Raw genomic sequence first — 16363 nt, 5'->3', positions numbered from 1 at the left:
ACGTAAGAATATGAAAACATTTATTTATCATCTGAGGAAAGCTATTTGGTTAACAAAAACAGAGACGTAAACATTCAGTCAGATCATATAGTAGAATCTGCTGCAGTATTCATGACTTCCTACTTTTGGCAGGAATTTAAGGTGAAATTGAATGTGGCTTTAGGTTGTATGATTGACAACTAAGACCCAAATATTTAAAGAAAATTCTAGCACCGTGGAATTAAACTTAATAAATCCCAAAAATTAAAATGGAAGGCATACGAATTGATATCAAATGTAAAACGTAGATGTCGAAATTCAATGATTATAATAGACATCGAAAATTTATAATGCATACCCCTTCCAAAGTCTTCTTCGTTTTAAAATTTGAATAAATGAAGTGTGAGCATGTATCTTGAAAATTTGATGCAAACCAACATATAATCGATCTATTTCTAATAAAAGAATGACATTTTCCGGAAAAACCGTAAAATTTTAAACCATCATTTGATAGTTTACAAGCAAAATTAAATTTCTGTTGAAAAAGATTGCAATTTGTTGTAACAGATTGTGCAACAGTGCTTTGATATCAACGTTCATTAAAATGTACAAAAAACTCATGTCTTACTCGCGTAGTGGAAACATAGTGGAAGGAAATAATTTTTCTCATCTTATTCGCTCATGTACTTTATAAGGAGTTGGAATGATGTCCTGAAATAGTGTCACTAACCTAGACAGGATAATTTTAGAACTTAATCTTCCTTAGCTGGAGACTACAAATCCATTATGCCATAGATACCTGAAAATTTTTGATAACGATTTTTTTTTTTTAAATGTGCTTCAAATAAAATAAAAAATTGCTTACAAGGAACTTTCTTCTCTTAAGCATTATTAAATTGCCATTTTAAAACGAAATATTAAAAGTAACTGCATATGGTTAACCTTTTCAAAGTGTAAAACAATAACCCTGGCTATCACAAAAGCCATCTGATTTCAAACAGTTCTACAGTAATAAATTTGTCCAATTTGAAGTTTTTTCCCTTCAAAATTCAGGACATTACTTAAATTACGAGGCCTTGACATACATGTATGACCATTGTATATAGCACGTATATATAGACATTCATAAATGTAGTAGATATGAAAGTGGGTTGTCCCTGAAGAAATCTACTTTCTTTTTGTTCAATGTATCCTTTCAAAATATGACAAAAACCAACATTTATTCGAAAAAATGAATGAATTTGCCTGGCCGAAAAGTATTCGAACCACTTAAAAAAAATCATTGGAATAATTTTCTGTTGAAATCAGTCACTCGGCCTTTCTGAAAATTTTAACTACAGTACATTCCAATTAACAATTTAAAAAATTCTCTGAACAATAAATTGATTTGAAACCACTTTTATAGGTACAAAGCATTGATACTCCTGATCAGCTGTAGTGAAAGTTATGACGAAAACGTAATTGAATGTTGTGTCTATGTCTGTTAAGTTTAGAAGGATTTCATTGTTTATATATTCATTAGGTAAATGACTGTGTATACCTTAATCTGTCACTACTTAATTGACCTCCAAAAAAGCGAATTTTCTCAGCTTACTAGAATCGCGCAAGTTCTTTAAGGTGTGGAAAAGATGTCCCAAAATCGTGTCACGTTCCTTTTGCGCATCTGGAGGTACATTCAAGGGACGATTAATGACACTACTGTATAGATATTGTGAGGTTTTCTCGATAACCTTCCGACAAATTTATTCTTCAGGCAACTTCAACCAAGCGGACACCATTATAAATGCGTAATAACATGTATTTATATTGCCCTAAGCATTTTTAGAATAAAAATATGGAAGACAATACGTAGATGTATTCTTTTCCGTATTACATTTTATTTTCAGGTTATTTGTGTTATACGTGTACTAGTAAATACATTTTTACATACACAGTGTATAACAAAAAAATAGCTATGCTCAAACACTGAAATGTTATTTAAAAAACAGTAAACATATTTAATATAATTATCTTGTCACCCAAAGACAAGAAATTGAAAACATTGCTTAATATTACTTTCTGTTTGTAAATCTTGCCACTAATAGGCATTGTGTATTTAATAAGGTTACCATTGCATTAGATACTTCCTTTAACTAACTTCTAACAGTTGGTTTTCAGAATCAGTAATGTATTTTGTAGATATAGATTATGGAAAATCACTATGTTGCAATCAACAAATTTTCAAAATAAATGGATTTTTTCTCTCTGGCACTGTACTCAATAGTTAACTTTTATAACGACTAAGTAAAAGAAATCAGAGAGCAAAAGGACTATTCACAGATGATTCACAGATGTTTCACTTGTGAACAAAATCACCTTGATTTCCTTGTCATTCAATATCTTGAATATTTCATCTTTAAAGTCCTATCGGTTGTTGGTCAAAGATAACCAGGTATTGAGAAAGTGTATATTTAGATGTCAGATAATTCATGATACAATATTTACTGCCTTATGTAAATCAAATCCTTACTTAAGTATTCCTGTAGACCATAGGTGTCTGAGGACAGGACACCCTCCCCATGATATATATGGAAGACCCCAGGACTTTTTCATAAATAATCTTTTAATATTTGTGACTTAATTAATGTTGTCAGACTGATATAAAACCCCAAAACAATTATTTTATAACAAATCCTACCCAACTCTATATTTACATGCATGTATAGACTTCATGTCATGCGAATAAGGCTTTTGTGTTGGGGTACTTTTAGATGGCAAGGGGACTGCGTGTAAAAATTTGATCCCCTATTGTGTCCCCACCCTTCCCCGGGGGTCATGATTTGAACAAACTTGAATCTGTACCATGTAATGAAGGTTTTACATAAGTTTCAACTTTTCTGGCCCAATGGCTCTTGAGAAGAAGATTTTTGAAAGATGACACAAAATTTTCACTAATTCTTAAATATATCCCCTTAAAAGAGGAATGACCCTTCATTTGAAAAAAAAATCTTGAATTCCCTTCACCCAAGGATGCTTTGTGGCAAGTTTGGTCAAAATTGGCCCAGTGGTTCTTGAGAAGAAGTCGAAAATGTGAAAAGTTTACAGACGGACAGACAGACGGACGCCTGACAAAATGTTATCAGAAAGCTCACTTGAGCTCAGGTGAGCTAGAAAGTGTTAGCTTAGCTTGTGAATGCATTTAGTTCGTTATGTTATAAATAGCACATGTACATCACTATTGGATTGGCTTGTCAAGAGGAAGAGATATTACTCCCGAGACATGAAGTTGCACCAGCTCTGTACAAAGGTTAGCCTGGTCCCCAGGGACAGGGAACCAGGCTATACATAGGTATACAACGATAACAAATTTTAAACAGATTCAGACAAAGCCAACTAACGACTTACCTAATGTAGTAGAAATAGAATACAAAAAAAAAAAAGGAAAATGAAAACGAATTATGAAACTCGGAAACATCGAACAAACTGGTATAAGATACGTTTTGATTTGTGAACAATTTTACTAAATTTACCTTATCTTTTTAAATCATTCTCAAACATGTACAGTAGCAAAGATCCCATAGGTAGTTGACAAACTGTACAGGTATTGTCGTATCAATTGAAATGAATTGAAAAATGCAACAAAGAAAACCACTGCTCGACGTAAAAAAAACTTAAATTAACAGTCATAAAAAGATAATAACAGCGTATTTATTTTAGATCCACACTGTTATTAACAGGAAAATAAAGACGACCACGCCCCAATCTGAAAAGACATGAACAGTTGTGAAAAAAATAGACTTGGAAATAATAATAATACAATTACAAAAAATTCAAGTTTAGAAGCCTTATGTTGTATTCTATTGAACGCTCCTAGTATAATGACACAAGCACAGCACAGTATAAATATACAAAATACATTATGTTTCATAATAATTATTTATTGTGGATACAAGGTGACGTCAAATGAAAAGTTGCCAACGTTAAATATTCATTCCCTATTATTTAACATAAATATATTCACTTTTCCATCACAATGAGAATACAAGACATTGTTAAGGGAAAATATTATATAGTTATTAAATGGATATGAGGTCAATAATAATTTTGTCAGCCCAAACGAAAGAACTGTTGCACAGGACGCAGCCCGATGGCAACAGTTCTTATTCTTACTGAGGGGTTGACAAAATGAACATCATCATACCCCTTAATAACAATATTATTATACCGAAAAAGATCCTGGTTAAACGATCTATTAATCAAGTTATTATTTAATTTATTCACTTTCACATTAACACCACCATCATTTCTTGAAAACAATAATTATGTTATCAAAAATAGACAAATTTATTATTGATAAGGATTATGTGTGGTAACAAAAATCGGTATATTCATTAGTAAAATAAATTTAAGTTTTAAAACTGTCTATGGTTTGACGCTTTGAACACGTTTGCAATTAAAACGCATTAGCGACCCTAACAGGATGAATACTAGTAATAGCTTTTCGCCCTTGGAGAATAGTCCAGATAGCATGTTTTTATGCTGCTTGGCGATATATATTTCATCTTATAACCCTTATATAGGAGTAAATCACACTAAGGTATAATAAACTTACCTAAATGGACTTGAGATGAACCATTAACTGAAACATTTTCAGGAAATAATGCTAAAAATTATAAATATTTTATACAGAAAAAAAAAAATTAGGGATGTCAATTTTATTCGAACAGCTTAGTCGAATAGTCGGAGGCTTTAGTCGAACGATAGTCGAATATTCGTTAAAATTTAAATTAATTTTTCATGTCATTTTCACTATTTGTCTTTATAGACTAGTTGTACAATATTAAACATACGCTATCACCATTAAACAACGAATTTCTGAAACGTAGTACAGTGTAAAATAAATACTGTACATTTACATTTATCCAATGCATTTGATTTCAAAATTAATATAATATTTACTGCACATTTTATCTAAATGCAGGATATAAAACGCTTGCATTTGTCCTTTCTTTTCATAACGATAGTTCATGTACCCGTTAATTGAAGCCATTTCTACATGTATCAGTGACCTTTGACTGGTAAACAATTAAAGCGTGCCTCTTATAAAAAAAAAGAGCTTGCGATAAATTTTAATTATGAGATTTTGTGCAAATAATCAATACAATCTTAAAAAGACTGCATGATATTAATATCAGAAAGAAACACAATTTAATTACGCTCATAACTGTCCCCCAATTTACATGTATTTACAATTTTGTAACAGCTATTTAATTATTCTTTATGAATAGTTGCATTACGTCAGATCTTATGGGATTGCAGGTTGAAACTTTATAATTTGAATCTACAAAAACAAACAATTCTTGAACTTCCTCTCCATTTACAACAATAAGTGGTAGACAATCCTTGATTATCATGTTTGTGATAGCAACATTTTTCTTTCCGGCTCTGCTTTTTGGGGCATTTTGCGGAGAACTTACTTAAGAAAAGTTTCACTTGAAGACTGTGTTTACTATATGTATGTTTGACGGATTCGACATATGATACATCATATTTGATGTTCCACTGCAGAATACAAGTTCAGTTTCACATAACCTTGAAAACGTACTTTTAACTGTTTTTCCATCCTTAAATCTTTTAAAGTATTCCAAAAACTGAAGACTTTTTAGGCATATTTGCCGCACATAAATCGATATAAAGATAATTTCCTTTGAACAGTTAAACCATACCCTGAGTTTTACTTACGAGAACAATGATCTGTATATAAATGAAATGGGCGAATCCAAGTTTATTACCTTGAATTTAAAATTACTTTCAGGTAACACATTTTTAACAAATAACCGACTAAAGAAATTTTAGTTGATAGTCGGTATGATCGAACGATAGTCGAGTATTCGAATATTCGTTGACATCTCTAAAAAAAAATACGTTTCTTGATGCTGCTTACCATTGTTAAGACCTTTTACTTCAAGAATGGAGAGAGTTCCACTTGCAGAACCAGCCACCAATAAAAGAGATCTTCCTGTTGGACTTTGATTTGGTGGGATGTATCTAAAATCATATTTTTTGTTGAAAAATTAAGACATTTAATCTATAATTGTGTGAATGAAAAAGTAATAATAAAAGTCTGATGTTTTAAAGTTTTCTCACTTTAGATCCTCTGGATCTATACAGCTAATGGTTCTCTGGTCAAAAGCCTGTGTCCATGTTCCCTCCGAGGTAGGTATGTCCCAAAACACACTTTCGAGTTTTGGCGTGGTTATATCTCCATCAAATGAGTATATACTGATAGAACCTGGTCTTTCGTTTCCAAGGAAGAGAATAACTTTATCGCCATCATTGGCAACAGTAAGACTTTCACTCTCAGGGCCCTTCAAATTATAAATGGAATTTAATCAAAAAATAATTACATGTATAATCAATTTCTTATTTAAAGTTAAGTAGTTCATTCCATTTCATTTTACGAAATGCGACAGAGTTTATTATACAATGCTTAGAAAATTTTAATGCTGAAAAGAATCATTTTAAGAATAGAATTAATAATTACACGCTTTAAGATACGTGTATATACATTTAGTACAATACTGTTCTAGAAATCAAAACAACAAGAGGCCCATGGGCCATATCGCTCACCTGAGCACTGTGGCTAGAAAAAAAGCAAATCAGTATTGAAAAGCTTTAATGCATAAGTGGTCCCGACCTACCCTTAAAAGGGACGGGGGGTGGGGGTGGTGGTGGTGAGAGGGGTTATGTTTGAACAAAATTGAATCTGACTAAAGATGCTTACATATTTCTTGGTCTGTGACTTTTTTCCCTTCAAGTTTGAACTTTCATTATGGTCCCATCCTACCCCCAGGGGTCATGGTTTGAACAAATCTGAATCTACACTACATGTATCTGAGGATGTTTCAGTATAATTATGACCAATCATAGCTTAGCTGTTCTTAAGAAGAAGATTTTAAAAAATAATTTCTATGTATTCCTATGCATACTTTTATCACCAATTGTGGCCCCACCCTATCCCAAGAGGATCATGATTTTTTTCAAAATGAATCTACACTACCTTAGGATACTTCCGAATAGTTAATAACCAATCATGGCTTTGCTATTCTTGAGAAGATTTTTTTTCTATATATTCCTATGTAAAACTTTGATCGTCCATTGTGGCCTCATCCTACCCTCGGGGGTCATGATTGGAACAAATTTGAATTTACACCATCTGAGGATGCTTCCATATAAATATGACCAATCATGGCTTTGCCGTTCTTGAGAAGAAGATTTTTTTTTAAAAAATTTCCTATATACTCCTATGTTAAACTTTGATTGTCCATTGTGGGTCCACTCTACCCCAGTAGGTAATGATTTGAACAAACTTGAATCTACACCACCTGAGGATGTTTCCACATAAATATGACCAACCATTGCTTTGCTGTTCTTGAGAAGAAGATTTTTCCTATATATTCCTATATAAAACTTTGATCGTCCATTGTGGCCCCACTTACCCCCAGAGGTCATGATATGAACAAACCTGAATCTACACCACTTGAAGATGTATCCATATAAATATGACCAATCATGGCGTTGCTGTTCTTGAGAAGAAGATTTTTAAAGATTTCTGGTATATATTCCTATGTAAACATTTATCATTCATTGTGACCCCACCCCTACCCCTTGGGGTCATAATTTGAACAAAGTTGAATCTTCTCTACCTGAGGATGATTCCATATGAGTGTCATCTTTCCTGGCCCAGTGGTTCTTGAGAAGAAGATTTTTAAAAGATGCCATTAATTTTTCACTAATTTGTAATTATCTCCCCTTGGAAGAGGGCGTGGTCCTTCATTTGAACAAAATTAAATACCCTTTACCCAAGAATACTTTGTGCAAAGTTTGTTGAAATTGGCCCAGTAGTTTTGGGAAGAAGATGAAATTGTGAAAAGTTTACAACAACAAAGGCGCCGCCGCCGACGACTACGACAACAACGACGACAGACAACGGACAAATTTCGATCAGAAAAGCTCACTTGAGCCTTCGGTTCAGGTGAGATAACAATTTATTATGAGACACTTGATAAAACAGCAATACAATACTGCTTGTTAATTACTTTGTCGTCTGATCTGGAATCCATGGTAGCCTTGATATCTTCTTCAGTCTTTGCTTCTCCATTGAAAAGATCAGGTCTTCTTTGGGCATGCGTGTCCTCTATATTACTTCCACTATCATAAACTTGAGACATTGTTTCAGTTCTCCAAACAGAAAATCCCCGTCCACCAAATGTGTACAATTTTTCAAAGGTACCATTGTTTAATCGTCCATTCTCTTTCGTTAATTTAAGCCTACCTTTGAAACAAACACAATATGAAATACATGTACTAGTGTATGGAATATTTTTTTTTATTTATTACTTTGAAAGCAAAGTGGGTTTACCTAGAATTGCATCATCCAATATATTCTTCACATCATTCTGCAACGCCCACTTCCTCACTTCGGAGTTATCTATCAAGACAATTATACATTAAATTATCAACAACATTTATAGGGATTTATATATCAGATGCAATACGAGAAGAAAAGATTTCAATGATAACATATGACAACCAAAAACACCACAGTACTTGAAAGAATGATATCTTTAGCTCTGGTTTCTTCGCTAAAACCGGTCTTATACAAAGAATAATCGGAGTAGTCTTTGCTGTCTCCTTCGTTAGCTGTAATGATGTATTCAACATCGTTCATATTCATCACATGTATGGCGTCAGGTTGATACATCCCGTACACCGGAAGTGTTCTGATATTAATTCCTGTTGGGAAAACCAATATTATTCAGCTGTACATCTAGTGCATGATAAAAACTGTTAAATCATTGTACCAGCTTAAAACATTTTCAGTATGAGTATGACAATAATGGTCATGGATTTTTAGCAACTTGGATGAGAGATGTTCTTCCATTTTATTTCTTTCAAATCTATGATATGTCGAAAAACGGTATCATATCTACTTAATTTGTGTGTATCATTTAATTTTGGAGAAAAGGCAAAACGAAAATTCGAAGTTGCAATTGCTCCCTCCCCCTCTCAAATAAAAAATTTTCATATTCAAAAAAAAAAAAAGAAAGAAAGATTATTAATTATTATCGACATATATTTCCGAATATAAAGAAGCTGATTTAACTTTAATTATATGCAAATGTATATGCTGAAAATGATAATTTTAAAAATATATCTTCATTTTATTACTGTAACATGTACCATTGTCTTTGTCACTGGCATCAAGTTTAGAATTCCTCCAGTCTTTAAAACCAAGTCCATGAATTGCTGTTATGTTTTCTGTCTCTAAATCTACTTCTGCTATTGCATTGTTTTCCTGTAAGTTTGATAGAAATTCAATTTTAATGCTTCAGAATTTTTTTTAACAAATTAACTTTATAATAGATAGATAACTATCAGCAACCGTTCTTAAATATTGTTAAATATATAAGTGATGGATGTTTAAGTTCATATTTTGTCTATTTTTCCTCGCCCAATTAAATATTTTGTTTAAGTTTTGAACTTTTTTCCCTTGATTGCCTTGTAATTTGCCAATTGTTATTCATGTACATATGTACATGCTATTGATTATTTTCCACTATTATGTTTGTGTTTTTCCCCGCTTTTTCTTATGTATCTTGTTTATCAATCATATTTTCCCCATGCATAATTGTTAATCAGCCTACAAATGCACAATACTATATTGAGAGTGTGTAATTGTAAACTCGAAAGTAAGGTTTTTAAAAAAAGTAAAGTGCATATGCAGTTCATTGCGTATTGTAAATAATCGTTTGTACCTGAAGGCAAACATAGGCTTTCTTTTCATCTTTGCTGTATGTGATATATTCTGGTTCTAAATCTTGAGAGAACGAATTATTATTTTCTTTATAGATAAACCGTACACCATATTTTGACAGGTCTTCCCATCTGCAAACGGTAAGATAAATTAATCATTATAAAGTACAAGGTACTAAAAATATGCCAAGACAGAAATAATAAGAAAACGTACGACATTTTTAGACATGTACAAATGATCTTCATAATAAATATACTACATAAGCGAGGCAGTGGCCACAATTGATTTAAAGGATAGAAAGCAAATATAATGCATGTTCTGTTAATCAGAATCACTTACTCTTTAGCCAAGATTAGTACTTTTGATCAGTGACTAATACAATCATACCTATCATTAAAGCTGTGGAAATTCAGCCTTTTATATGAATAGTTTGAGGTTGAGATGTTTTGACCATGAAACTTCAAAAGTCCAACACCACCTTCAGGGTCCACTAATTCACCGTCTCTGGCAAAAGCTTCCGCCTCCAAGGCAATTAGAACAGTGCTACAATTTGAGGAAGGCAGAAGCATGTCTGGTAGAGATCCCACTGTATAATAGTAAGATTTGATTCAAATTATCAGATCTTATTCTGGTCAGTGCGATAAACTTCAATCAATTTAAAAACCTTCTATATAATTCAATTAATTACCAAATGGTTTTTCCAAAATTTTATGAATTTTTAATTTAGTGCTAATGTGTATTTAGTGTTAACACTATGTTTTAGATCATAAAAACAATACTAAAATTATATAAAACTAGATGAAATCCCCCCCTCCCCCTGTTTTTGTAAAAAATTGAAAAATAACAATTTCATTAATGGACGTTTATTGTGAAACCTGTTATACTATGTTATGGGTATTGTACTTCAGATGCTCTTATTTCGTTTCCGTCAAGTATAAAAACAGCGAATATGCACATTTTACTGATAAATTGATTTGGGGGGGGGGGGGGGTAAAAATCACAGGTACTTGGGTCTTGTTTATAAGCTTATTGATATGTAAAAAATGTACTTTACTTTTTTTTTTACATATCAATAAGGTACATACATATTTATAAACCAAGATCCAAGTAACTGTGTAAAAATTAGCTTTTAACGACATATGAATAGGCCGAGTATTTGATACAAAAGACTGTATTCAGAAAAAAAAAAATTAAATGTGTCGATTAAAGCACAAAATTTTACACCTTTAATTGTATTTGAACAATACCTTATTCATTAATTTTCTCTTTTCATGTAAGGAAGTTTATTACGAAGTACAAATTGTACTTCGGGTTCATTGCCACGATGCTCTAAGTAAGGAATATATATATACAAATTTTACCGATAAATTTATTAGGAAAACCTTCTACATATTTATGTACATATATATGTAATAGTCTTTCGATATATAAATATATTCACAACTTAGAGTGTTATCAATGATTTATCATTATTTCAATGACCATGCATTCACACAAAAGCTTATGTTCATGCAGCTATAATCGCCTCGTTTTTCTTTTTAACATCGGACTCGATACTATATGATGTTCTAGAAGTTTCCGTCAATATTAAGATCGGTGAATGACGAAAATAATTTGCACGGTTACCTTTTTAATCGCTTATCATAACTTATTTCTTTTATATCATTAAAATCAAGTTTTGATTGAAAAATTCAGTGATGACGTTTTATGAAATAAATAAACGATTGCTTGTTGTCAGTTTCATTAAAAATTGCCTGTAACTTAGATCCGCCAACCGGAAACGCCACCGTACTCACGTTTTTTGCTATTTCATGGCAATCTCTTACCAGAGGGCGTATTACGCTTCGCTACAACACCTCTGTTAACGTACGTCTAAATGCCAAGATTCTTGGCAAAACCTACTCTGACCTATTGCATAACAAATTGTAAATTTTAAAGTTATATATTTTAGCTTTAAAATTTAAAGAAAAGTTTATGTATGAAAATTAGAAGAGATATATCTGTATCACCGTATCTTACAAGGGATTATTTCTCGGCGGGATATTGCATCACGCAGACAGCTATGGAGAACGTGGAAAATTTAAAACGCATTGCCGACAAATATCAACATGGTTTAGTTTTTAAAGACAAACATCTTGCAGCATTGACACATATACAGAGAAGTGAAGGTAATATGCTTGTTAATCTTCCTATGCTACGCGTCTCCGCTTTCCGTACCAGGAAGCAAATTCACTTTGAGGGGGCACAACCATACATTTTCAGTTGGGGGGGCACTATCAACTACCAAAATTCCTTGACAAGCAAAAAAAAAAAAAAAAAAAAAGTCATCAGACGTTATTATTGAGGGGGCACAAGCATATAGTAGCTATGTTTTCTATAGTATTCTATGTATCGGTAAAATTATTGGGGGGGGGGCACGGCGCCGTGCCCCCCCCCCCCCGATTCCTACGGCCATGCGTACTACTTTTAGACGTTGACAGAGGTATTAGTGGAGCGTAGCGAAAAACGATACTCTGGGTAGAGATTGTGTATTAGTGGAGCGTAGCGGAAACGATACTCTGGGTAGAGATTGTGTATTAGTGGAGCGTAGCGGAAACGATATTCTGGGTAGAGATTGTGTATTAGTGGAGCGTAGCGGGAACGATACTCTGAGTAGAGATTGATTTCATGGCTGTTTATAGAAAATGAAAGACTTTTAATTTAATGTTAATACGCGAGTTAAATCTAAATATAGTTTACGGACACCAGCTTATATATATAAGTAAGAACTCTGGTGCACCCGTTTCGGAGTTTGTTTGCAAAATTTATTTATAAGTATAGAAGATATATAAATACCTGTAATATTAAAAACAGTTTTCATTGCATTAGATTTCTTGTTATACTTCTCGAAGACGACCACTCTCCCAGCTTCTCTATCCTGGTTATTATCCAGAGCGACAAACACATGATCCCCACAGAATTCCACGTCAGTGGGATCAGAATCAGCTAAACTGATATTGAAAAGAATCTTCGGGCTTTGGACATTTGAAATGTCGATAACATTAAGTTTGGATGCTCCTGCAAAGAAAAAATATTTAAAAATTTATATTTATGCAGAGGTGGTGTCAGGTTTCTATTTTGATGCTTGTTTTATTTTTTGTCTCATGGAGGAAGTGGTGTGAATTAAATTTTCATCAATTACATGAATAACATTTCTCATTATTTGAATTAAGTCAAAGTGACATTCATGCACTTTTTTGTACAACAATCCATTTGTTTCTGTTTAACATATGAATGCTTGTACGAGATGAACATGCCTCTAGTTCTGTTAAAAACATTTGTATCAACTAAAGAAAGAAAAGAAATAAGATATATATCAGAAATAAGATACATAGTTTTACGTTAAAAGTTCCCTTAATAAGGGGGAGGGGGAGGAAACCAGCTTTTTAACTTTTAATATGGAACTGACAAATTTTGATACAGGTCGGTGTACTCGGGACGGCTGTCCGATTCCCACTGATCATCCAAAACAAATTCAACAGCATATAAGGTTTTGACACTTGAGTAAACCCTTAAAATAATTGAGGGCCAGATTATCGTCCTTTTGATGTTATTTTGCCTAAAGATAATTTAGCAATATCAAACGATGACAGGTGTTAAACCCAATTGGCTTGGATTATCTGAAATCGCCGATGTTTTAATTCAATAAAGATTAAGAGTCGTAAATTCAATAAAGAAAATGATTTGAAAAGCTCAAGAATTTAGAAAGAGTTGTTCAAAAAACACAAAACAGTAACTTAATTTTAGAAACTAGAAAAACCTCTTATAACAGTAAAATTTTCATCGTGATACTAGGAACTTACCAACGATGTACACTATCTTATCCTGTGAATCATACGCTAATTGTTCGGCAGATCCTCCCCTCAACGAGAAAACAGGTGCCCCAGCAGTATAAGACACAGGTATGTATAAGGTAGATATTTTGTTCAAATGAATATTTCCACATAACACATATGTAGCAAAAACCAACTGTAAGAAAAATGGCACAAAACAGGAAGTGTTTACACCTTCCATATTGAATATATATATATAAAAAACTCTACTGTTAACAGTGAACAATAAAATTATTTAGATCCTTGCTCTGAGCTTGTCGGCGTGAGGCCATAAGGATTTTTATGACAATATGTGGTCACCTTGAAATATTTACGTGGGCAGTATGATCTAAACATAATTACAGATGGTAACAAGCACTTATTTCTGTAATACCGCATTAAATGTTTAATTACACATTAAAAAACTTGATCTCTCACTTTCACCTTCTGACTTGTTACACAGATTCCTCGTTTGAATAGGGTCTTTGAATTACTAAATAACTTATCACGATATTAAAATAGCCCTTTACAAAAAACAATGTAACATGACAAACTGAATAAAAATAACATGCATTAATATTCAAAGCATGTAAATTTTAGAATATGGAATTCATTCGTTTACAAATTCAAAAACCATTAAACAGATTTAACACATATAAAATAAAAACAACTTTTAGGTATAACTCAGTCTTCGCCTTAGATGCCAGGGATAAAAGAAGTCTGAGATATAAAAGAGAATGCACTTTATAATAGGGCAATTTTTTGTACATCTTTTTACATTTCAGTGATAAATCTAGATGAATGAAGAATGTTTAACATAAATGTGTGACTTATGAAAATTATTATGCATAAATCAACCTTTGTAAGGTATTTCACTGTAACGATTAGACAGCAAAAAATACTGAACACAAAATATTCCAATTTCTAACTGCCCGAAATGTTCACAGTCCTTATTCTTAACTCCTTGTCCCCACTTCGTAACTGAATTTATTTCACATATTCATGTTCCACTAACACAAATTAATTGATATAGCTTACATCAATTGTTAAAAATATGAATTTTATGGCATATAATCAATATATACGTTTATAAATAAAATAGAAAGGAAAAAAGGATACAGAAAAGGTGGTTGATAAAATAATGTTTGCTGTAATATTAAAAGCTAATATCTTTGATATCAGATATGTGTTTCATTGTATATCTGAAATTCTTTCTTTGGTGAGCGGATGGGTTAAAAAATTCACAATCTAGTTGAATGTTCTACTTTTTCGAAAGGATTCGTAAAGTCAAATTAATATTGATCATATTAAGGCGGCTTTTCTTGCATACCAATCCTTACCTATTATGGCGTATAAATAAGTAAATAGGATAAAAAAGAGCCCTGTGATGAAGTTGCAAAACACTCTTTGGAGAATGGATCGAAAGAATGATAACGTTATTTTATTCTTGCATTTTCTGAACACAATTTATGTTTTAAAGTAAAATGAAATTCATATTCCTACTGACAATGTAGAATAACATACATACTCGTATTATAATTTTCAGCGACAGTAAGGCAGTTACATGTAGGGCACAGAGAAGAAGACTTTTAATTGAGAAGGATAACATCCCGTAAACCTCTTTCAGGAAGGACAAACACAGTCGCAGCAAATGAAAACTACCGATGAAACCGTTTCTTCTGTTCGAAAAAACATCGAATCTCAAAATAAATCATGGATTGAAAAACAACAAAAAAATCAATATTTTTTTTTTACTTTCACAAAAGTTAAATATTACGTGCTGGAAACATGGGATTTTTTTTAATCAGTAACGATCCTCCTATAAAAACGGCCACAATAGCTGTATTTCACTTCTATTCCAAATAAATGCGAGAATTTCATCGCCATCAAAAGCAAGTTCATTAACTTGCCTAGATGATCGAGAGGTCTAGCACGCTGGATACAGGTTCCGCAGGGCGAAAGTTCAATCCCAGAACGGGAGGAAGTGGGTATCCCTGTATAATGAATCGCTCTATGCTCTCCTCTATAATAGTATTTCATAACCTACGGCAGTTATGTTGTATAGTTATGGAGTTCATTGTAGACTTCGTGTGCTTTATATATATATATATATATATATATATATATATATATATATATATATATATATATATATATATATATATATATATATATAAGGGATGTCAATTTCTAACCGGTTAACCGATTACTCGGTCGGAACGATGTCAATCAGATAGAAAATCTGTAATCGGTTAGTCGAAAAAAATAAAATATATGTAAAATTGAACGCAATCTTCTCAAAATTTATTTTTTAAAAAGAAATCCCTGCTTAAACGTTGATAATTTAGCATTTTCACATATTTATTTAAGCTGAAATAGAGGTAATTATGGCTCTCCGGATTAAAATTGTGCGGTAATTGGTCAGTCACTGATGTGTAAATTACTGTTAAAACACCATGTGTCCCCCGACTGTCCTGTAATTCTTTAATGATAATAATCACCGCTGGGCACTTTGAATTGGTGTGTATCTTTAGCAATTATCTATCAAATTAGATTATTAAACAAACATTGTAAATTAAGTGATACAGTTTAGACTTAGATTTGATTATGGTGACAATGAGAATGAACTTGTTTGACATCTGCTTGGAAAATTATTCACGATTTCTCAGGCATGTTTCATGGTTTCTGATTTTTTTCCCTGTCTATTGAAATAAAAAATATATGCATGTAATTTCCT

At 32.3% G+C, this 16363-nt stretch overlaps 1 protein-coding gene across 1 annotated transcript; it reads right to left on the bottom strand.

Moving 5' to 3' along the window:
- Window positions 1–3671: 3671 nt before the first annotated feature.
- LOC133197074 (mesenchyme-specific cell surface glycoprotein-like) lies at window positions 3672–13828 on the bottom strand. The gene is made up of 12 exons (XM_061332913.1): window positions 13618–13828; window positions 12611–12832; window positions 10163–10361; window positions 9777–9906; window positions 9202–9316; window positions 8569–8754; window positions 8381–8449; window positions 8058–8293; window positions 6106–6326; window positions 5903–6006; window positions 4571–4597; window positions 3672–3721 (listed from the first exon to the last, which is right to left on the bottom strand). The coding sequence occupies exons 1-12, from the start codon at window positions 13826–13828 to the stop codon at window positions 3672–3674; spliced, it is 1770 nt and encodes a 589-aa protein (XP_061188897.1).
- Between the last annotated feature and the right edge of the window lie 2535 nt (window positions 13829–16363).

The sequence above is a fragment of the Saccostrea echinata genome, unplaced genomic scaffold (assembly GCF_033153115.1).
Source record: "Saccostrea echinata isolate AGI-Se365-2 ecotype Australia unplaced genomic scaffold, CSIRO_AGI_Sech_v1 ptg000030l, whole genome shotgun sequence".
In the NCBI taxonomy this organism is placed as follows: domain Eukaryota; kingdom Metazoa; phylum Mollusca; class Bivalvia; order Ostreida; family Ostreidae; genus Saccostrea; species Saccostrea echinata.
The sequence above is the reverse complement of the archived record's forward strand: the minus strand, read 5'-3'. Positions and strand labels throughout refer to the sequence as shown.

Excerpts from the sequence above, each read along its gene's own strand:
- LOC133197074 (XM_061332913.1), bottom strand. The coding sequence starts at position 13,828 with ATGGAAGGTGTAAACACTTCCTGTTTTGTGCCATTTTTCTTACAGTTG. Across the intron at positions 10,362-12,610 it reads AACTGTTTTTAATATTACAG|TGGGATCTCTACCAGACATG; the intron begins GTATTTATATAT and ends ACTATTATACAG. Across the intron at positions 9,317-9,776 it reads AAGCCTATGTTTGCCTTCAG|GAAAACAATGCAATAGCAGA; the intron begins GTACAAACGATT and ends TCAAACTTACAG.